Source organism: Pan troglodytes, chromosome 1 (genome assembly GCF_028858775.2).
Source record: "Pan troglodytes isolate AG18354 chromosome 1, NHGRI_mPanTro3-v2.0_pri, whole genome shotgun sequence".
Classification (NCBI taxonomy): Eukaryota; Metazoa; Chordata; class Mammalia; order Primates; family Hominidae; genus Pan; species Pan troglodytes.
This window is the reverse complement of record NC_072398.2, coordinates 136,271,510-136,295,631: the sequence shown is the minus strand read 5'-3', so window position 1 is coordinate 136,295,631 and position 24,122 is coordinate 136,271,510. Positions and strand designations below refer to the sequence as shown.

General features: G+C 41.3%; 2 protein-coding genes across 13 annotated transcripts in view; one reads left to right on the top strand and one right to left on the bottom strand.

Annotated features, from left to right (window-relative positions):
* SLC44A3 (solute carrier family 44 member 3) overlaps positions 1-14,735 on the top strand; it is a 74,766-nt gene extending 60,031 nt beyond the window's left edge. For 9 of the 11 annotated variants that reach the window (XM_009425750.2, XM_016922822.2, XM_524772.7 and 6 more), the window contains 3 exons: positions 10,815-10,952; positions 11,962-12,198; positions 14,500-14,735. In XM_009425750.2, coding sequence (XP_009424025.1) covers positions 10,815-10,952; positions 11,962-12,198; positions 14,500-14,604 — 480 coding nt within the window. In that variant the 3' untranslated portion in view covers positions 14,605-14,735. The remainder of the gene's footprint in view (positions 1-10,814; positions 10,953-11,961; positions 12,199-14,499) is intronic. The other 2 variants (XM_054685056.2, XM_009425769.3) reach the window with 1 other exon arrangement.
* A 1,910-nt stretch (positions 14,736-16,645) lies between these two features.
* Positions 16,646-24,122, bottom strand: part of CNN3 (calponin 3) — a 29,999-nt gene continuing 22,522 nt past the window's right edge. The window contains exons 2-7 of one of the 2 annotated variants that reach the window (XM_009425247.5): positions 23,087-23,208; positions 22,806-22,872; positions 21,807-21,944; positions 21,355-21,471; positions 19,055-19,201; positions 16,646-17,767 (exon numbers count right to left, since the gene is read on the bottom strand). In XM_009425247.5, the coding sequence (XP_009423522.1) occupies positions 17,426-17,767; positions 19,055-19,201; positions 21,355-21,471; positions 21,807-21,944; positions 22,806-22,872; positions 23,087-23,208 (933 nt within the window). In that variant the 3' untranslated portion in view covers positions 16,646-17,425. 2 annotated transcript variants of the gene reach the window in all.

Here is a 24,122-nt window from a genome sequence, read left to right as displayed (position 1 = left end):
ATTTCTTCTTTTCCTTAAAAAAGAAGGAAATCCTGTCATATGCTACAACATAGATGAACCCCAAGGACATTATGCTAAAGTAAATAAGCCAGTCACAAAAGGACGAATACTGTATGATTCCATTCAGTATTTCCAATCATCCATATAGTATGATTTCTTTCTCAACCTCAGTACTGATTCCATTCATACAGTATTTGCCTACTTTTACTGTATTTGTCAAATATGGTATTTTGACTACTTTAGATACTTTAAATGCTGAATGTAGTAGTCAAAATACTGTATTTGGCAAATACAGTAAAAGTAGACACTGTATGAATAAAATCATGCAATATTTGAAGTATCTAAAGTAGTCAAAAATCATGGAAACAGAACGTAAAAAGGGCGCTGGGGGCTAGGGAGAGGGGAAATTAGTGTTTAGTGGGTATAGGGTTTCAGTGTTGCAAGATGAGAAAGTTCTAGAGATCTGTTGCACAACAATGTGAATATACTTAACACTACTGAACTCTACAGTTAAAAACGGCTAAGATGGTAAATGAATGTTCTACATTTTTTTTAAATGACAAAAAAAAAAAAAGGCAAAGAGCTGGTGTGGTGGCGTGCACCTGTAGTCACAGCTACTCGGTGGGCCAAGGCGAGAGAATTGCTGGAGCACAGGAGTTCAAGGCCAGCCTGGGCAATGTCGTAAGACCCCGTCTCAAGAGAAAGAAAAGATATGTTACTGCAGTGAATGTCTCTGAAGCAAATGCCTTTAAATTATAAACGTTTTTCACTGCAAGGTGGACCAAACTATGTTACCAAACGATAGTTATTCCCAGCAGCCAGTGACTGGATTTCTGGCCAGGCTGTCTGTCACCAGGCCTTCACCAAGCAGCCTGGCAGGGCAGCTGTGGCTTCCCCACCCCTAGGCTCGCCAACAGTGTGCTTGTGGAGGGGCATGCACCTGACTTGAAATTATCTCCCCAAAACATGCAACACATGAAAAACATGAATGTTCCAGTTTCTGCTCTCCATCTCTCTCCCACCATTTCCTCAGTACTGGGCTTCAAATCAGAGAAGGTTGACATTCTCTTAAGAACCAATCGGCCAGGCGCGGTGGCTGATGCCTGTAATCCCAGCGCTTTGGGAGGCTGAGGCGGGCGGATCACGAGGTCAGGAGATCAAGACCATCCTGGCTAATATGGTGAAACCCCGTCTCTACTAAAAATACAAAAAATTAGCCAGGCGTGGTGGCGGGTGCCTGTAGTCCCAGCTACTCGGGAGGCTGAGGCAGGAGAATGGCGTGAACCCGGGAGGCGAAGCTTGCAGTGAGCTGAGATCATGCCACTGCACTGAAGCCTGGACAACAGAGCAAGACTCCATCTCAAAAAAAAAAAAGAACCAATCTTCTGCCGGGCACGTTGGCTTACGCCTGCCTGTAATCCCAGCACTTTGGGAGGCTGAGGTGGGTGGATCACAAGGTCAAGAGATCGAGACCATCCTGGCCAACATGGTGAAACCCCGTCTCTACTAAAAATACAAAAAAAAAAAAAAATTAGCTGGGCATGGTGGCACGTGCCTGTAGTCCCAGCTACTCAGGAGGCTGAGGCAGAAGAATCGCTTGAACCCAGGAGGTGGAGGTTGCAGTGAGCCGAGATCGCACCACTGCATTCTAGCCTGGGTGAGAGAGCGAGACTCCATCTAAAAAAAAAAAAAAAAACCAACCTTCTAAAGTCTGTAAGTCCCATAGACATCCACTGAGTTGGCCCAGTATGCCAGGCACCATGGTAAACATTTGGCATACACAGTCTAAGTTTATCTTCTCTAGGACTCTGCGTATTAGGTAGGTATTATCCCTATTGTACAAATGAGGAAACTGAGCCCCAGAGGATGAAGAGCATGTCCAGGGTGACAGCACTACTATGTGGTCATCCTCGTGGCTCCAAAAGCTGTGGCCCGCTGGCTTTGCTGTGCTGCCTGGAGTTCCTTGCCAAGGATAAGTGTAAGGAGGAGGAAACCAGGGAGTGGCGCTCACTAATAGGGACAAGCCCATTTATGTCATCTTCCTTCTGAGGAAGCTTGAAGTCAGTAACAGCCCAGGCATTCCCCGTCCTCCGTGTTTCCCATGTCACAGGTCCACTGTTTAATTTTGCCTTCCAGAAAGCCAGGCCTTGCTTCTGATTTGCTCCTTTCCACCACTGATTATGCACAGGTCAAATGGGATTAAAGGATGTAACAGCACTCCAACTGGGAAAGAGCTTGGGGGATGAAGGTGACACTTCGACACGGTCCTCTAACTTGGACCTGCCTCTTCATTAGGAATCATTGTTCTGGTGGGCTTTCCCTGCCGAGTGCAGAGCTTTGCTGGCAGATGATCAATGAAGGATCAAGTCCAGCAAGATGCCGTTGCCTAATGTGGCCTTTTCTGAATTTGTGGGAGGACAAGGCTTATCTAAAACAAAGAGCACTGGCTGTGAGCACCTGATTCCTGTTCCATCTTTGTCGCTTCCTCTCCCTGGTCACAGCCTGTTGAGATTGCCAATTCCTCATTGGTGAAATAAGAGCATTTTTCTAGGTGATATCTAGGATGCCTTTTAATCCAACCATTCTGCTGAAAGAACAAAGGGATCAATCAATTGAATTTGGGTTTCATATGAAGAAATATTATTCAGAAGACATTATTGGTTTGCCAGAGGATCTTTCTTTATCTGTTCAACAAATATTAGCCCCACAGAGAGGCCAGGGGTCAGAAGGCATTTCAGCAGAGAGAACCGCATCTGTGAGTGGAGGAACCGCAAGGGCCTTCCAGGATGGTGTGAATGCAGTGGCCCACAGCAGGTGTGTGAAGGGGCAGGCACGGTGGCCGTGCTGGATACACCTCATTAAGAAACAAAGACTAGGCCGGGTGCAGTGACTCATACCTATAATGCCAGCACTTTGGGAGGTCAAGTTAGGCAGACAGCTTGAGCTCAGGAATTCGAGACCAGCCTGGGCAATATGGCATGAACCCATCTGTACAAAAAACTACACAAAATTTGCCAGGTGTGGTGGCGCATGCCTGTATTTCCAGCTACTCGGGAGGCTGAAGTGGGAGAATCACCTGAACCTGGGAGGAGGTTGAGGCTGTAGTGAGCCATGATTGAGCCACTATACTCCAGCCTGGGTGTCAGAGTGAGACCCTGTTTCAAACAAAGCAAACAAACAAAGACAACTTAGATGTAGAGACTTTCATCATCAAAGAGGCTATAAGTGTTCAAAACCCTGACAAAGTCAGAATAATGAAACTCACTAAAATCAGGATGCAGGAGAAGGCGTGAGAGGACTCAACTTCCTTATCTACACTGCCTAAACTTAAAACCCTATGTTAAAAAAACAATAAGTACTCTAACTTCCTAATGTTTCAGAAAACTTTTTTAAAACCTACGTCTTGTATGTGAAGGTGCAATTTATCTGAAATTTGGGTATCCCTTCAGTGTCAGTTTAGTTTCATTTTCGTTTGTTGAAGTCAAATGAACATTTGTCCTTTTATTTAAAATACCATGGAGAGTATGAGTTCATTATTGTAGCGCATGCTCAGTGTATCCAGCCTGCCTTTCTTCCTCTGTGTATATTCACAGAGGGGTGCTGGGGTGAAGGCCAAGCAATGTTAGCAGTGGTTATTTCTAAGGGGTGGGATCACAGTGACCTTCTTGCTTCTTTGTCTCTGTGTTGTTTGATTTTTTTTAAGATTAACATGGAAATAATAAAGCCATTCTAAAAATTAAGCAAAAAGAAAAGTTTTAAAAGAGCAAACAAAATAGCACGACCCTGTTCGTGGCTTCATAGGCCGCTCTCATATTCGTCCTTCCTTCTTCCACCCCACCTCCCACCTGGCTGCAGCCCCAGGGGACTGGCTGGTTTCCCTCCTCACCATCTCATTGGATGTTTGTTTGCATCCTGGTGACCGGTGCATTCCTGAAGGGATCTGAATGGTGAATGCAGGGCCCTGGAAGGCCCAGAGGCTGTGCACTGCCTCACTCCACATGTGTTTGTGATAAAAACAGGGCTCAAGATGAAACTGGTCTGGGACGGTTCCTGCCAGTTTTACTGTAGGTCCAAGGAAGGCCCCTGGATGTATGGGGATGTATCTGGACTCGGATTTCACTGTATTTTTTTTCAGTTCTGAGGAAAGTATGAATGCCAGTGTTATTTATTCACTGTTCAGTTTCTCAAGTTTGTTTTAGTAGTTCTTGCTTTGAGAATAAATATCGGAACTCTGTGAGGAAGGCATTCCAGAAATAAAGCTGGCTATTCATGGCATGGTTTTTGGCAAATACCTTCCCTCCACTACGGAGGGAAACTCTGTTTACCTTTTTGAAGAGTCGGCAGAAACCCAGGTTCACAGTTCTGCCACCAAAAGAAGAAAGCAGTTCAGTTCAGTGAGAGGACAGACTCAGCATGATGGACAAAAGGCTGAGCTGTGCTGGCTAAGCGTTTGATTTCAGGAGTAAAAAAATGCTCTTTCTATGTTAAAGCTGCAATTAACGTTCTTGGATAGCTCTCACAGTAACTTAAATAGGTAATCTAGATTTTCTCTTACCTAAAAGGACACTTAAATCTCATTTTCTTCAATAATTAGAATTTTCTATAAAATGAGAATAATACCGGCCAGGCACAGTGGCTCACGCCTATAATCCCAACACTTTGGGAGCCCGAGGCAGGCAGATCACATGAGGTCAGGAGTTTGAGACCAGCCTGGCCAACATGGTGAAACCCTGTCTCTACTAAAAATACAAAAATTAGCCAGGCGTGGTGGGTGCCTGTTGTCCCAATTACTCAGGAGGCTGAGGCAGGAGAATCAATTGACCACAGGAATACAATCGCGCCATTGCACTTTAGCCTGGGCGACAGAGTGAGACTCCCTCTCAAAAAAAAAAAAAAAAGAGGCAGCAGGGAATAATACCACCCATGGTGATTATTTCACTGAGTTGTGGTGAAAACAGATGAGATCTAATGAGACGATGATCTGAGGGTGACTGGCCACGAAGCACAAACATAAAGCATCATGGAACATTGGAGTTGGTGGAAGTCTTTTCCAAGCAGCAAAGTGAGGGCCCTTGAGAAGTGACGTAATTTGGTGGAAGCCGTTCCGCAAGTCTTTGGAGGCAACACGACTGGAATCCAGCCTCTTTCCACTAAGCCATCCTGCCACATCCTCAGCTGTTTTCAACGGTGCATCTCATGAGAAGACCACTTTGTTATTTTGAACTTTCCAGGAGAAAAAGCACAAAGTACAGCTCAAAGTAAAGTTTTCCAGCAGATGGGCCTGAACGAGTTAGAGGTCCACTTCGTGGAAGATGGACGCAACATCTATGACACGCGTGGGACCGGGGGCACACTACTTTACCGCTCTGTGCTTTAGTTTCCTTAACTACCTCATCGGGTTGGAGTTAAGAGGACTAAATGAGTGAATGTGTTCGGGGAGAGGTAGCATAGAGCCTGGCACATAGTACATGCAAGATTAATGCCATTGTTATTTATTATTAGCGTTATTATTTATTTACACACAGAAGTTGCACACCTGCCTACTGACTGGAAAAGAAAAAGGCCACAGATGGAAATTAGAAAGTTGTAACTACCATTAGGTCTGTGCCAGGGCATTTGGGATATATCACTAAGGCATCCACCGAGGTGGGGGTGGAGGGGAGCCAGAGTGCCTGGAGTAGTTACTATTCCTAATACTCCTATTTTCTCCCAAGAAGAACTCACGGTCTTTGGGCCTAGCCCCTGGCTTATGACTGCTGGCTGGTCGGTGTGCTCAATGGCTGCATGGCCACCACAGCATTTCCACCCAACTCCAGCAGAGCCCTGTAGGCATTGTGGAGGTGCTTGGGGAGTCTCCTAGGCTTGAATAGGAATGAGCCTTGGAAGGTGCAGAGCTTCGTGGCTCAGCAGAAGATGGTGATGAGGGAGATCTGACCTGAACTTCCCCAGGGCAGCCTGGGAGAGCTTCCAGAGGCACAGGCTGAAAATCGTGAGTCCTCCTGAAACTTCCTTTCACTGCCCTTGCTCCACACTCTGCGTCAGCCCCACCCACCGAGGGCTGACCCCCGACTCTTCCAGACCTGTTTCCCATTTCTCCTCTGCTGGGGCCCCCCAGTAGCCTGCTGGTACGCTCATGTCTGCGGCTCACGTTGCTGGCTCCTGCTGCTGCCTCCTACCCTGCTGGAGACAGGCAACACTGGGGCCAGCTCGTATGCCACTTCCATGAAGCCTTCCCTGATCCCTCCTGCTGGGCCCTCTCTTCCCCTCTCCCTCCAGCTTGTGGTTCTGCTCTTTGTGGCCTTCACATGTGCACTTGTGCTATGTATTTCATTTTTTTGAAGCCCTCACAGCCACACAGGGCGTCCTCATTGTGTTCTTCCCCCAGTGCTTCTCAGCCACTCGGGACAGTCCCAGGTGACCAGTCCATTAAAGTCTGAAAACTAATCCACCTGTACCTGGAGGGAGTCTTGGATCCCAAGCAAGGGAGTGAGAATTGGGACATAATACTGAGATACTACCAATGCCAACTTGGGAATCCTTCCTCGTATCTATCTTGTGTGTTTATAGCTTCAATTTCAAGACAGAAATATCCACCCACCTGTTTTGTGATGCTAAAGAAGTATGCACACTGAATTTTGGGAATAAATCAAAAGCCGAATGCCACTACCTCCTGCTTGCTTGTTTAAAGGTTAGCCTTTAGGATCTCTTAACTTCCACAACCAATAAAACGTATTTCCTAGTCCTTATTATGGCCAATCATTTCCACATTTTGTTAGAGTCTGCAGATTACCTTGGCACGTTAATCCTGAGTTCTGTCATCCCAGGCAAATACAAATGCTCAGAACAAGGACTTACGATGAAAATGTTAGTGCACTCCATCTTCCAGCTGCCTGACAAGCAGCTTCTACTCAGAATAAGTATAAATTAGCTAATGCTGAAGCTGCAGAAATGCTTAATCCATATCCTGTGTCTTGAGTGATTCCTCCCTCCTCCCCCTATTCATTCAGATGTTAATTCTAGATCTCTCTGTTGCACTCAGGGTTGAATCTGGTAAAATGCTAGTGGTATGGTGCCTGCAGGAAGGCATATATAATTTCTCTATCAGAGTGCTTTTAATGCCCTCTTTCAGTGGGCCTGATACATAAAAAAAGATAAATGCTTATGGGCCCCAAAACTCTTTGGAGTCAACACATGCATGAGAAAGTATAATACCTTTTTAAATTTTAATCATTTTAGCCAAAGAGCGAAATCTGTTTTTACTGCTTATGAGAGATAGTGCTAAATTAAATACGAGGCAGTGATCTGCAGAAAAAGAAGTCCCCACAAAAACAGTGCTTCCCCTTGGGAAGCAAGAAGCACTTTAGGAAGCTTAGAGTGGGGAAGTGATGGGGTGGTGGGCTGGAGACAGCCTGAATGAAGAGAGGAGGCAGAGACAGAGGCTGAGCAGCAATGGTGGAGCTGCTGTAACAAAGTAAGACAATGCTGGGGGCTGGCAGGTGGTCTAAAAAGCCCTTTCCTGGATCCCTGTGGGTGTGAGGGATTACAGCCTACAGGTAAAGCAACTACAGGCCCGTGCCACACCTCCTCAGGTGCTTAAAGAGTTGCCTCTGTGTTCCCAGTTGTAAATGAGATCATCTTTGGTGATGTCTGGATGATAATAACCACTCTTTATTACACATTTTCTCTGTGCTTTACAGGGAGTAGGTTCTTTAATCCTCCCAACATCCCTTTGCGGTAGGTGCTGTAAGTCATTTTATAGATGAGGAAATTGAGGTCTTAGAGAGGTTAGATCATTTGCCCAAGACCAACAGCTAGTCAGTGGTAGAATTGGGATTTGAGCACAGAGACAGTCTGGCTACAGAGCCTGTGCTTACCGTAACCACCATGCATTTAAATAGCAATTTTTCCTAATGAAAATTGATAGTGTAATGTCCAGAAGGTTAGAATTAAAAAAATAAAAATAAAACGGTCTCTGTCTCATGGATTCACCAGGGGACCTGGGGGAAATGCCCTTGATCTTGGTTTCCAGTCTATAAAAGAACAATTATGCCATTCTTCACCCACCCATCCTACAGATGTGCTTTGAGGATGAATGAATAGATTGGTCATCAGGGCTTTGAAAACCCAAGATGATTGAAGATGCCTAGTTAAATAATATGAGTAAATGAGTTTCCACATCCCTGCACAAGACTCAGGCCCCCAAACTGGAACAGCTTTCCAGCAACAGCTGGTTTGAGATTTTCAAAGCAAATTTCACACACATTCTGTGTAAGTCCAAAACCAAAATTTCCTTGTGGAACTTTTTTTTTTTTTTTGCAGGAAATTCATCTGACGTCTCACTGAAAATCTCTAAGGCAAGCATGGTGCCCTATCAGGGATATGGTTTCCAGCCTTTTGTCTTTTTTTTTTTGAGACGGAGTCTTGCTCTGTCACCCAAGTTGGAGTGCAGTGGTGCAATCTCGGCTCACTTCAACCTCTGCTTCCCGGGTTCAAGCGTTTCTCCTGCCTCAGTCTTCCCAGTAGCTGGGATCATAGGCATGTGCCACCACGACTGGCTATATATATATATATATATATATATATATATATATATACACATATATATGTATATTTTGTATTTTTAGTAAAGACAGGGTTTCACCATGTTGATCAGGCTGGTCTTCAACTCCTGACTTCTTGATCTGCCCCAACCCCTGGCCTCCCAAAGTGCTGGGATTACAGGCATGAGCCACCGTGCCTGGCCCAGCCTTTTGTCTTTAAGAACCAAACATTCTTCTTTTGCTGGCCTTGAAGAGGGAGTTTGGTAAATTGGGTCAGTTAATTCTGCTCCCTTAACCCTATGCTTGTTAGTGGTCTTCATCTCTTCCACTTACTCTATTAGGACCCGCACCATGGGAGGCTGATTACTGCAGTAGACTCCACACTGATTTCCTTACGATGTGTCTGAAGGGGTGTACAAAAGGGTTAATTTGTATATCATGAAATAAAAAACTCTCATCCTTTATCCAAACCAAAAGGAATGACAACAACCCAAGCAGGTAGTATTCTCATGTATTTTCCCAGGAAAGTTATAAATTCTTGTTGTAATCTGCAATGCAAGTAGCATTTTTAAAGATTTCAAGAGACATAAATGGTCTTGAAATGTAGTCATAAGGGGAAGGTATTTTGGAAAAAATAACCTGAGAAATCGTCTCATGTGAACATAATCTCACTCACACACACACACACACACACACACACACACACATTTGTAGTCTTTGATATAGTAATCTTGTTTCTGAGAATTTATGCTTAAGAAATTATCTAAAATCAGGAAATCAAGAGTTCATTGCATAGTTGTTTATAACAGCAAAACATTTGAAACAGTCAACGTGTCCCAGCTACACACATGCACGTACACATGCACATATGTATATCCCAGAATATGCGTTAAAAATTAAAATTATAAAAGCCATGTAGTAACATAAAAATGCTTATTATACAAAGAAAAAAGCCAGATATATAATCATGACACCATACCAGTTACACTGTATATTTTTTATTTTAGCTTTTTTTTTTTTGAGATGGAGTTTCTTGTTGCCCAGGCTGGAGTGCAATGGCACGATCTTGGCTCACCGCAAACTCCACCTCCCGGGTTCAAGCAATTCTCCTGCCTCAGCCTCCCGAGTAGCTGGGATTACAGGCATGCACCACCATGCCTGGCTAATTTTGTATTTTTAGTAGAGACGGGATTACTCCATGTTGCTCAGGCTGGTCTTGAACTCGTGACTTCAGGTGATCCTCCCGCCTCGGCCTCCTAAAGTGTTGGGATTACAGGCATGAGCCACGGTGCCTGGCCTATTTCTAGAATTTCTATTCAATTTGTTTTCTACTCTGCCTCTTCATTTTTCATACTGTTCTGTTTATTCCTATAAGGTCACTGTTTCTTTCACTATTTTCTTACTACCTTTAACATACCTCCCTAAATACTTTTTTTCCAGGTTGTTCTCAGGGTAGATTCTGTTTGTTGTGATGTTCATTTCCATGGGTCCTCTATAAAATTTTCCTGTGAGCTCCTCGTCTTCTCCAAGGGTTGTTATCTGTAGGACTCCTCTATTCCCTGGCCTGGGAGGTGGCGATGTTGCTTTGCCTTTGCAAAACCCCAGTAATTTTAACACTCTTAGGCACATAGTGCATTTCTGTACCACCTTCCTGGAATGGCTGACTGAGGCTGAATTGAGTATGAATCCTGAATTTGTTGAAGGAGCTCACTTCCCTAGCAAGGGCCTAATTGTATGCCTGTTGCACCTTTGGGTTCAGCTCTCACAAACCATTAGATCCCGCTTGCTTTCTGGTACCTAAACTTCCTTTCCTGCCCTCAAACTCTATTGTGCATTAAAAAATAACTTATTGCCAGGGTGGTGGCTCTCGCCTGTAATCCCAGCTACTCAGGAGGCCGAGGTACAAGAATCGCTTGAGCCCAGGAGGCAGAAGTTGCAGTGAGCCAAGATGGCACCACTGCACTCCAGCCTGGGCAACAGTGTGAGACTGTCTCAAAACAAGCAAATAAAACCCTTATGCTTTACCCATCATTTCCACATGTTTGTAGTGGGACATTCGTATTAACCATAAGTACCTATTTATCTTTTCTATTTGCTGCAACTATATGAAAATATATATGGATATAATCAGACTGGAAAGGACTTTGAAAACGGTATTTGTTATGGGTAGAGAGAGGTTTATTGTAACTAGTTTGCAAACACTCTGTATTAATATATTGCCTTAAAAACAATTGTTATAAGGATTATCTTTTAAACAATTCTTTTCTGTTTCAGAATGCATATACTACAACTGCTATTAATGGGACAGATTTCTGTACATCAGCAAAAGATGCATTCAAAATCTTGTCCAAGAACTCAAGTCACTTTACATCTATTAACTGCTTTGGAGACTTCATAATTTTTCTAGGAAAGGTGAGATATCTTGACTAAATAAAGGAGCCTGGGATTCTGAAAATTAAGCCATACAACAATTGGTTTGAAAGGGAACAATATTTCTTGAGTACTTACACTATAGTGGGTGCTGTGCTTCATTATCTCATTTAATCCTCAATCCCATGAGGTATCCCTACTTTGCAGAAGAGAAAATGAAGGTTTAATAACCTTTCCAGGGTACTACAATAGGTAGAGCCAGAATTTTAATCCTAGTCTTACTCTCTTACCTGTGATCAGTTCTACCATTCTGATTCCCTCTTTTTCAGGTCTAAAATGAAAATGCTACTAATCTCAGAAAATGAATGTTTGTGGGTTTCTCATTAAGAATATATGGAAAGAGTATTGAAACCTGGACTGGGCACAGTGGCTCACACGTGTAATCCCAGTATTTTGGGATACTGAGGCAGGCAGATCACTTGAGGTCAGGAGTTTGAGATCAGCCTGGCCAACATGGGAAAACCCCGTCTCTACTAAAAATACAAAAATTAGCCAGGTGTGGTGGCGGGTGCCTGTAATCCCAGCTACTCAGGAGGCTGAGGCAGGAGAATCACTTGAACCTGGGAGGCGGAGGTTGCAGTGAGCCGAGATCACACCACTGTACTCCAGCCTGGGCAACAGAACGAGACTCTGTCTCAAAAGAAAGAGGGATGGTTTCTAAAAAAAGTTTTAAAGTGAATAGGCTTATTTTGGTGTTAAGTGAAAAAGCAGAATAAAAAGCTTGTGAGATATTATTACATTTATATAAATACAAAAGCTAGGCACAGATAAAATTACATATAACCTTCCTACTCGCCATTAACTGGGTTTCCTTTTGATACAGCTTTTCATTTTTTCCTCTGTTTCATTCTGCCAAAATTTCTGACAAGCATTCTTTACAATAGTGCACACACACGTTGCACACAGGAACGTATATTAAACCATTACTTGTAACTGACAAAAACATCTAAGCAACTGATTCATAAAGATTTTCAACTCTTCTTTTGCACAGGTGTTAGTGGTGTGTTTCACTGTTTTTGGAGGACTCATGGCTTTTAACTACAATCGGGCATTCCAGGTGTGGGCAGTCCCTCTGTTATTGGTAGCTTTTTTTGCCTACTTAGTAGCCCATAGTTTTTTATCTGTGTTTGAAACTGTGCTGGATGCACTTTTCCTGTGTTTTGCTGTTGATCTGGAAACAAATGATGGATCGTCAGAAAAGCCCTACTTTATGGATCAAGAATTTCTGGTAAGCAAACATTTCATTTCCAATTGCAATCTCCATGCTCGCAATCTCGAAAGTTTTGTAAAGCCGCACACACGAAAGAGGCTCATACCCAGCCTCTCTCTTCTAGAGGCCTCTGAGGCTTCTACTACCCCAGGGCCTGAAAGTGGGATTTGCGCTGAACTCTCCAAGGCTGAACCCACCTCCCTTTCTGAGAACCTTCTCCCTGAAGAAGTGAAGCTGAACAAGAATGCTGATCAGATGGATTCCTAAGTAGCAGCAGCACTTCTTACCCTGGGCAGAAGATGTCCTGAACACAGTAGTTCAGGTCCCTTTGGTGCTCGTGGCATGATCTGGCCTTTTGGGTGGTCTAGAAGTTTAACAGTTGATCTTTTTCTAAAGCATTTTTGCATCTCCAAGCATGATGTTCATACCCACTATATTAGGGACAGCACACTTGTGTGCTCCTCTGTGCCAGTACTGACAGATCTGCAATTCTCAGGCCCTTTATTAGCCCAGGCACACCAGTGTGAGAAAAGCCACACCCTCAGCGGAGCGCCCATACTGCTTATATCTGGAAATAGCAGGCAGCTGTTTGCAACAGCCTTTGCAACACAGTTGTTGCTTATTTGCCTTATCCTGGGTGGACAGGGATATTTTAACAGCTGAATGATGTCTCATCTCTTTTCCTTGTCTGAGTTATATGATATTTGCATACTTTTCTTTCATTCTGTTGCCATAAAAATTAGGTGTTAAAGCCCTTTTAGCTTTAAACAGAGCATTTAATGCACTCTTTGGTTCAGCAGGCACTCAATTTTTTAAGAACCACTTCTACAATTTATAATTAATGTATCCTCATCCTTCTCCATATAAAACATAAACTACAAATTTTACTTTTTTTTTTGAGACAGAGTTTTGCTCTTGTTGCCCAGGCTTGAGTGCAATGGCGCAATCTCGGCTCACCGCAACCTCCACCTCCTAGGTTCAAGCGATTCTCCTGCCTCAGCCTCCCAAGTAGCTGGGATTACAGGCGTGCACCACCACGCCTAATTTTGTATTTTTAGAAGAGACGGGGTTTCACCATGTTGGTCAGGCTGGTTTTGAACTCCTGACCTCAGGTGATCCATCTGCCTCGGCCTCCCACAAGTGCTGGGATTACAGTTGTGAGCCACCGCACTCAGCCAAAATACAATTTTTACTTTTTACTTGTTTATTGACTTATTTGTATGTACTCTAAGGAAAGTGCTTATGATGGTGGTATGTAGCTAGCCAGGTCTCCATCCCCTGATTTACTTTTCCAGTTAAAAATCCACCTTGAAATCCGGGCACTATGGCTCACGCCTGCAATCCCAGCACTTTGGGAAGCCAAGGCAGGTGGATCACATGAGGTCAGGAATTTGAGACCAGCCTGGCCAACATGGTGAAACCCTATCTCTACTAAAAATACAAAAATTAGCCAGGCACAGTGGCAGGCGCCTGTAATCTCAGCTGCTTAGGAGGCTGAGACAGGAGAATCGCTTGAACCCGGGAGGTGGAGGTTGCAGTGAGCTGAGATGGCGCCACTGCACTCCAGCCTGGGCGACAGAGGGTGACTCCGTCTCCACCACCTCCCCCCCAAAAAAAATCCACCTTGAAATTTACCCCTTAAAATAGTTTTTTCAACAGAAGAAACTTTCTTAAGGATCCAGTTATCTGAAATTTAAGGCCAAGAACTTGTAAATGGCTATCATTGGGACTCAGAAATTGATACTCCATAATATGGCACTTTGACATGCTGAACTGAAGAAGCCTCAAGAACTCTCTGACCTTCTCCCAAAGCACAGGATGAAGCTGTCATCTGAATGAAATCCCCTTATCTGCCTAAAGTCCAGACCCACCAAAGAAAAAAAACCACCTCTGGCCCCTTCCCTGAGTTTTCCATTAACTGGACTTATATAGCAGAAACAAAGACTAAATTCAGTCAACACACCTGGACAGACTTTTGTCATAAACCACTGTCCTGTGGGCCCAACAGACTTTGTTCCCAGCCACTAAGTGTTCTTCAAGCTCATTAAACTCCCCTAAAAGTAATTTACCACCCCCATAAAATCATCCACACTTCCCCATCTCCCTTTCCCAAAAACAGAATTATCTGTACCCCATTTAGACAATCACTGTGATTCTCCCCTGTGCTAATTTATATGCCATTTCTCCTGTTAATCTGCCTTTTGTAAGTTAATTCTTCAGCAAACCGTCAGAGGGCAAAGGAGAAGTTTTCCCTCGGCCCCTACATTATCAACAGTACAGACACATAATACTATTCTAACTTGTTCTTTTGTTTTTCAGAGTTTCGTAAAAAGGAGCAACAAATTAAACAATGCAAGGGCACAGCAGGACAAGCACTCATTAAGGAATGAGGAGGGAACAGAACTCCAGGCCATTGTGAGATAGATACCCATTTAGGTATCTGTACCTGGAAAACATTTCCTTCTAAGAGCCATTTACAGAATAGAAGACGAGACCACTAGAGAAAAGTTAGTGAATTTTTTTTAAAAAGACCTAATAAACCCTATTCTTCCTCATTGTCTTTGTCATTATTGTTTGACCAGGTAACAATACTGCAACTATATTAGTTTACCTTTTTTTGTACAAATTAGGACAGAAAAACTCTTCTAAAACCATGTTTATATGCATCAACTTACAAAGTACACTATGTAAGAACTGAGGTAAGTTTGTAAGTGCACAACTAATAAATAAACCTTTTTAAGATAAGGATTTTGTTAGCAGAAATCTCTGGAATTTTTTTTTTTAAAGGGACAGCATCTCACTATGTTCCCAAGGTTGGAGTACAGTGTCTATGCACAGGTGCCATCATAGCTCACTTGGGCCTCCAGCTCTTAGGCTCAAGTGATCCTCCTGCCTCAGCCTCCCAAGCAGCTGGGACTACAGGCATGCCACCATGCCCAGCTTGGAAAGTTGCTTTTATACAGAGTAGGATACTTCCCTACTCATCCAATCCTGGAAATATGCTAAATGGATTAACTTTTCAAAGTACAATTCTTAGATTTGGTGACAATAAAAGCCAAAACTGTATACTCTAACATGAACTACCACCTGAACTGGGCATGTACAGGAGAGGCAGGAGTGTAACCAATGATTTAGTCTGTGCACATACTCTTCCTTTTTTTCTGAATACTCTTCCTCCTCTTTGCTAATGGCAAACTCCTACTTATTCTTCAAAACCCAGCTCTGATAGCATCATGCTTCTGCAATGCCTCTGAGCAGCATTACTTGCCCTCTCTTCTGTCCTTTTCCTCCATGCTCTTCTCTGATATGACTGTGAATCCACTTTCTGTTATGTCTCTCCACCAGATCACATTCCATGATGGCACACACAATTTATCCAAACTCCTGATACACAAAAGCACTCCTCTTACAGCAGACATTCTGGAAGAAGTGGTTTTCAACCACAGCCCCACCTGAGAAATTACCTGGAGACAGATTTTTAAAAATACTTCTGCCTGGACCTCAGAGATTTATGTAGATGGGAGTGAGGGGAAGAGCTTTTCGTTTTTAAAACTCTAACCAAATAGAAACATTTTAACATGTTGATTGGCAGCCTCATGGGAATCAATCTGACTTAAATGGCAGGGCAGGTAGTGTGATATAAGGCTTCCCTTCCCTGAACTTTGAAGAGTCAAAGGTGACAAGGAAAGCCTTAGAACTCAGGTCTACTTTAAATGCAATGACTTTTTTCTTAAATGCCACCATTGAATTAGGTTGACTCCAATAGTTTCCTTTACAAGCAGTTTCCCAGAAGCATTAAACCTAGTCATTGTGGAATGATGAGCAAATAGCCTTCACTTTTGTGGGCTCATCAAACCATGTGTATATACTCCTCATCTCTCAGCAAAAAACAAGACGGTTTTCGCCCCCAAACCTAATAGAGCCAATCCTATTAGAAGACATGGCTTGGCTGAGACAATGTCGGAAAGTGTGAGTTACTAATTTTCTTTTAGTGACTGCATTTTTGTCACTATGACACCTAGCTATTGTTTGTCCTTCCCTCTGTCAGGACCGAAGGTTTATGTTTCACTATAAACCCTAGCTTATTACCAAGCAGCACATCCTATGGCTAACCTAGCATGTTTCTTATTCATGTTTATTTACCCTAAGATAGGAAAATTCCCCACCCCTCCTGTCAATATTCCTAAAGATTTTAAGATTATTCCAAGTTGAATTTAAGATGAATCTGGGCCAGCCAAGTCAGTGAAATAAGCAAGGGTCAGAAAATGATTAGAATTCTGTCATTTACTATGTGTAATGGTTTCCTAAGCCTCAATCTCCTTAAGCATAGAGTGCAGTGTTGTGTGGAGTAAATAAAATGTTAATGTACCTTGTAACAGTACCTAGGAAAAAGGTACTTAAAAAAAAAATCTGACCCTACCTATCTAGAAGCTAGCCAGAAAATAATCAGCCTGTGGTTCATATGAAAGTTCAAAAAAAATATTTATTTATAAAAAATACAATGGGATAAGTTTATGCTGAGAAATGCAGCAATAAATACAGTTGAAGAAAACAGAGCAACTCTACATTGATACATTGGCACAAACAGGAAGAGCAAATGCATCATCCAGGCCTAAATGTCCACAGGCCACTTTTGTACATGCTCCTTTAGAAACACCACTCTGAAAAGATCTTGTTCGCTAGGTAAGAGAATGAGTACACATATAATCACAAATGCACACTGATCATGACTTTATTTAAAAATTAGCAAACAATACTGTAGAAACATTGATATGTAAATTTCTAAAATGCTGCATCTTAAATTTAGTTGGCAAAGACCACATTTAGCAATAAGCATGAGTTTAGTCTTCCATGTAGAAACCAGATATACTAAACTGTAAAAAAAAAAAAAAAAAAATAGTTTCCTATTGTTTGAAAAACCAGTTTAATATAAGATTGTAAAAATGCATAGATTTTTGCATAAAAGAACTGGCTGTACAAGAGTACTCCCCTTTCACAGTATTCCTTTTTACTTCATATGCGAGTTATTGATTATGCTGTAGGATTTAACTATTACAGCACTAAAAGGCAACTATTGAGGGAAGAGGCAGAAAAAGGAAAAAGGAATGTACGTAAGGCAATTTTTCTTAAAAGTACAATAAGCTTAATAGTGTTTTAGGAAGACAAGATAAAAATTACTCAAGGCTAGCTTGGTTCTCACTGAATAAAAACAAAGGACTAAATACTGAGCTCCTTCTGTGTGGATCTAATAATCAATGCCTTGGTCGCTATATTGGTAATCTCTGGGGTAGTCATCCTGGTACTCGCCATGATACTCATCAGGGTATTCTGCCTGATAATCACTATCACTGATTTCCGAACCATTTGTTCCTGTTCCTTGGCTTCCGTTGTGAATGACAGGTTCTGTAGGAGCAGCACAGTATTTGGGATCATATACTTGCCGCCCAAGCCCATACACACTCATTCCTTTCTGGGAAGCAACTTTGTTGGTACCCATCTGTAGGGAAATTGTTGAGTTGTCCACCGGCTGTAATGTTAGCTTCTGATCATAGATGTCTCTTCTGGTACCTGGTGCTAACATCCCTGCCTGGTATTAGAATATAGTATAAAAGTTAAAACAGCAGCTAGAATCTATTCTTGTGAATAATTTATAAATTATAGAATTCACATGGAATATGAACAGTAATACATGAACTTTCATTTGGTTCAGGGGTAAAGCTAGCTTAACCAAAATATCCTGATACCGAATCACTTCCATGAAGCAATATTCATTGGCTTTTGAGCTAGGTGAGACCTTTCTTCAAAATCCTTGCTCTGCTATAAAATTACTATGTGGCCTCAAACACGTAAATTTAGCTTTAGGTTTCTCAAACTGCAAAATGGAGACATTACTACCTACTCTGGATTTAAGAGAGAATGAGACATAAAGAATGTGAAATCATAATGCTTCCACACCAGAAAGTTCCATGTGAATGCCCATGGGGACCACATACATTATCTGGGTTACCAATTTCAAAAGTTTATAATATATTCAACAGAAACTATGTTGAGCAGATCTTAAGGACTTGAGTCTTTTCAAAAGGCTGAGATACAGAAGAGCCAGCCACTTCACAGCCACTCCCCTCTTTTTCAGAGTACAGTAACTCATACTTCATCTCTCTACTTACATCAAGCACACACTTCCAGGTTCAGAGTGGGTATAAAAGTAAACGTGAGTGGCAGCTATGAGAGACATAATGCCACACCCGGTAGGATGTGTTCCATAAGGGCAAAGTTTGATAAATCTCCCTTGGACTCGGTTAGAAAATGTTTTTCAAACCCTATCCCAGCTGTTGTTGGATGTGAGACCTGTCTGTTCTCAAATGGTTGTTGAACTTCCTTCTGAGGTGCTGGTGATCTATTTTTAACAAGGAAATATTTCTATCTTGGATGTGGTATACTGGTATTTTCACCATGTTGCATTTCCATCTCCTTATATTGACACATCTAATAGGAATGCTAGTTAAATCCTTCTTAGTGGAACACCAGGTAATTTTACCTATTAATTAAGGGCTCCTTAAAAAAAAAAGTCAGCATTTAAATGAGCAATATTTTACTTGGATTTTGGAGCAAGAACACTGTAATAAACATATCTTTTTTTCTGCTGGCTAGGTAGAAAGGCCAGCTGTTCTAACTGCCAACAAAAACCACGAGACACATCATGCTTTTGCTGCTATCGAAAAGGTCTTTTGATTATTTTGCTTTCCCAGCAAAGTCCACATTCCTGAAGGAATATACTCTAAATAAACTATACAAAAAATACCTACTTTAAACTTCTGGTTAATAAAAATAAGGTAAGTGTACTCTTGTACAAGTATAAAAAGGTATTGCTTACCTGGCTGGCTCCTTTATTAGTGCCCATCTGCAGACTAATTGTGGTCTGGTCAAAAGGTTTGTCAGTTTGCATTTTGGGATCATAAAGATGCCTCCTAGTCCCGTAAGCTGTCATACCTGCCTGGCTGGCACATTTGTTGGTTCCCATCTTTTAAGTTAAAAATAAAATTGCACAAATTATCAGATGTCAACAATATATACAACACAAACAAAACTTTCCATGCTACCAAAAAGACAGAAGGGGCACAACCGACAAGTTACTGAGCTGAGGCTCCAGTCAACTCTTCTATGTGTCTACAAACAAATTTCAAGTGCTAACTTTAAAAAGAAAATTTTAAAGTCACTATAGATAAAACCTCATACATAGAAGAATTAAACACACTTTAGCAGGTGGACTGACACACCAAAAGTCATTACAGTGGCAGAATAATTTCCTCTGCTACTCTTTCCCCAGATAACCAAATTAAGAGGTACCAGCTTCGGTTATTTCAACAGAAGTAATCCTAGGCCAAGCAATATGCTGTTCTACTCCAGGAATGTTTTACATAAAATGTGAAAGCAAATGCCAAGTGTTTTCTCTGGGAGCTTAACAAGGGCTTTTTAAAGTTTCAAAATCACCAACATTTTCTCCAGAAAGGAACCACATTTTATTCCTGTAACTCCCATGTCCTTGGACAGAGCTGGAGAAAGGTGGAATGAGGAATTTGAACTCAGCAAAGTTCAGGGAAACAATAATTAATTTTTCTTCCCCACTGAGAACAGTATGGCTTCAGGACCAACCATTACACCCTGTTCCACTGGTTAGGCACACTTTTCTGATGTTGGATCTTTTTTCTTTAAAAATAAGATTAAAGAAAATCTTTATTACTAAATATAAAATCTGTTCATTGAAGAAAATTCAGAAAACACATATAAGCAAAAAGGAGGGGGGAAAAATCATTGTGATACCACCATCCATTCACTGTCAACATTTGTGAATATCCTTTTAGCTTTTTAACCTATGTGTCTATGTATATATCTATAGATGCACATATATACAAATACATACAAAAACATGTGCATTTTTAATTTTAAAAATCCATACTGACCACAGTATTTGATGATCTGATTTTTTTCCCCCATAACCTATCTTTTCAAACTCTAGTGTATAATTTTACATTACACTTTGCTTTTATGGAGTTGTAATTCAACCAACTGACTACTGTTCTGAAATTTAGGTTTCCAGTTTCTCACCACCAATACAATTTTGTACTGTGTAAAAATAAATCTAACTTGCACAGACTCAGTAGAAAGGGGCACTGTATCAAGCAGGTACAGTGGCTTTTGGAGAGTAAAGCCAACAGCATTTGGGGAATTAGCAATGATGTTTCCATGACCAATGAAGAGAACAATGAAGAGAAGGAAAACATCTGAACTACGTATTTCAGAAGAATTTAAACTGACAAATTCTAACAGGGCTTGGCTGCTATATCATGATTTGGTACTGTAAATAAGTGACTTTGGCATTAAGGTTGTGTAAAATTGCCTAATTTGGTCAATAACATTAAGGAATTTATAAAGTACATTTCTGGCTGGGTGTGGTAGCTCATGCCTGTAATCTCAGCACTTCGGGAGGCCAAGGCAGGAGGACTGCTTGAGCTCCAGAGTTTGAGACTATCCTGGGCAACAAAGTGAGATCCCATCTATATATAAAAGATAAAACAGGCCAGGTGCAGTAGTTCACGCCTGTAATCCTAGCACTTTGGAAGGCTGAGGCGGGCAGATCACCTGAGGTCAGGAGTTCAAGACCAGCCTGGCCAACATGGTGAAATCCTATCTCTACTAAAACTACAAAACTTAGCCAGGCATGGTGGCTCATTCCCATAATCCCAGCTACTTGGCAGGCTGAGGCAGGAGAATTGCTTGAACCCAGGAGGCGGAGGTTACAGTGAGCCGAGATCGCGTCACTGCACTCCAGCCTGGGCAAAAGAGTGAGACTCTGTCTCAAAAAAAAAAAAAGATAAAATAAAAAATTTAAAAGTGTATTTTTCTTTAAAAAAAAAAAAAAAAAGACAATATGATGCAATTAAAAATTTTCATTTCCTGGAGAAACAATTGTCAAGTCAGGTGGCATACCTGAGGTTTCCTCTAAAAAATTATCATTGTCTTATGGGCTTTATAAATAGATATAAATTGTATAAACTACACCCCCCTCCAGTACTATAGTACTTCTATCTATTCTTAGGAGAGGCTTAATATTTTGCATGGAGAGAATTAATCATATTGAATAAGTAATTGAATAAGCAACACCACATTACTTACCTGCAGACCAATTACACTTTGGCCAGCTTTTAATTTTCCTTCATCAAAACGTCTTGTTTGTTTTTCTGCATACTTAACTCCAATGTCAATGGTTGTATGGAATCCTTTTGTTTTAGCCTAGACAGAAACATGCACACTAACTGAAAAGGCCAACAGAGTTTCACAGAAGGAACAACAAAGAAATGATATGTTCATAGACAAAGGGGCCCAAACTAGAGATAAAAAATATTTAAGGCTGTTCAATAATATACTGCATCATTTGAAATGTGAGTGTTCTAAGTAAGCTATCTAGTACGATGCAGCTGATGTCAGCAGCCTTTCCACAAAGCTACTAATTACAGAAGAGACAGGCCCCGCCCCACCTGGTCTGAACCCCCATGAAAGAGCAATGATGCAATTCATCACCAATGTGGTGGGAATCTGTTAACCAGCCATTAAAGACATGTACGTACCAGACCTGCTAGAGCCACCAGAGTAGTCTGAACCTGGGTCATGTTTCCATTCTCAAAAAGATCATTTGCTTCGAATATGTCATGTGGCTTCATACCATAAGCCTGAATAGCTTTAATAAAGTTGCCAATATTCTCCAACTATAAAGAAGAAGAGTTTTATAATTTCTGGAGCTAAATATTGACATTCATAATTTCTAAGAATTCCAAGTCTTCATAACCAGTTATAAGATGCCGCCCAGAAAGCTGTTTGACAAGGATTCAACCAAATACGTACTAAGCATGGCTCTCTCTGGAACAGGAAAGAGCAAGAAGAGAGTGTGTCTCTAACGGTGGGTCACATCACAGTCTTAATATTTTTAAGCAGTTACGTGTTTTCAGTTTTTATGGGCAAGATCTTCCTTATATATTTTAAAAGGATTCTGTATCAGAGCTATCCAGGCCTGGAATTTTATTTGTCAAAAGGTATATAATTACTCATACTAATAAATAATTCATTATGTGTTATTTTAATTTCAGAATACATTTGTGGTTACTAAATACTCATTCTCTCATATCTCCAAACACATGTTCAAGACCAGTAAGTATCCCATTTTCCTTACTCATACACACTCATGAACTAAGGTTATGTCTGATACAGTGCTCTGCAGTCCACTGTTAGTTATGTGGAATGCCTTGTTTTTTCCCTTATCCTTAAGGTCTGGGTTGCATTTCTCTGTGTAAGCTGTGTCAAGTCCTTCCTGAATGTACACAGACTAAATATAGGAAAACTTCTAAGCTAAACGTAATAATTACAGAACTAGTTAAATAAGTAATTACAGAACCATTACAAAAGGGCAAAAAATTAAATATGCACAAATTTCTGCTACAATGTCTATGTAAAAACCGTAATCAAAAAGTTAAAAAAAAAAAACACAAAACGAAAAAACCAAACCTGAAATCAAGTTTTCACTACATAAAATGCAACCAACTAGAACCAGAGGTGGTTGGTTTGGCTGTTACCTGAGGCCAGTTCAGTGAGGACTCGTTGACCTTCTTCACTGAGCCTGGCTGTAGCTTGTTTATAAGTCTGAAAAGAAAAATATGAGAGACATCTTATTTACTGGCACACAAAAACAAGGATTGAAATATCAAGTTGCTCCCTTTAGCATCAGTAAGGGAAAGCATTAAAGATATCTGTAGAATATCAAGGTCTGACATCCTGGGCTGAGAAGGAGAGTGAGAGAGAAGGCCGTGGAAAGAACTGGAAGAGCAGAAACAGATTCTGGAGGGCTGTAACTCACTCGCAGAGGATGATGCCATCCTTTAAGCCCAGCTGGAAGTTGGTGCCAATGCTCATGCCTGTCACCTCTTCTATCCAATTGCGAAGATCTTCTTCTGCCTGATGATCATACTTGGAAGCAATCTGAAATACAGGTTAACTCATTTTAGAAGAATTTCACAAAAGCACCAGAAACTGCCGACTCACAACACGCTCTGCTTTCACTAGCCATTAAGACCACAGCTGTGAAGTGTAGTAAATGACACTCAATAGAGCTCAATGGCAAACTTAACCGTTACAACTTCAGTAACTAATAACAAATTTTTGGTGAAGACAGTGTCATACAAAATTTTGAACAGAACATGGAGAGGCTGGGACTGACAAGGAGAGAACATCAATCAAGAGACATCAGATTTCATGATCCACAGGAAGTGACAAGGATTTAATGGTATGTTACAATATGGCACTCAAACTTTAAGGTTTAAGTCATTAATCACCCTATTCCAAAAAAAGCTGGGGAAAGGATTCTGACACATGCAGTTATTTTACAGAGTATCTCACCTGGCCAATACATAACATTCCAATAGTTTTGTTGACTGGAAAGTTCTGGTATTTGCCTTCTATTCAGCCAAATACACACTATATACTAAACACACACACACACACTTTCCTCAGTACTAATTACTGTACAATATTTAAATTCTGTTTATGTAGTCTCTATCCTATTAGACTTCTTACAGGCAGGAAAGGCATCTAGTTCATTCAGATTCTTAGTATCTAGAATTGAACCCGACACCCAAACATGTGATAAAACTAAAAGAAAGTTTAACTTTTTACTTGCAGAATTCAAAAATAAAGGCCAACTTACCAACACAAATGCTATGCTATTATACATGGTAAAACTACTAAACATAAGTTTTGAAAGATCCCTTTTTAATAAGACCACAGACCCCAATTTAAAATAATTGAAAAAATAAAATTTAAACAAAATATTGTGAAAAAAATCACATGCCCAAGTTCTTAAGCTATCCCTTGTCCTGGAGTCCCCTTAAAGTGGC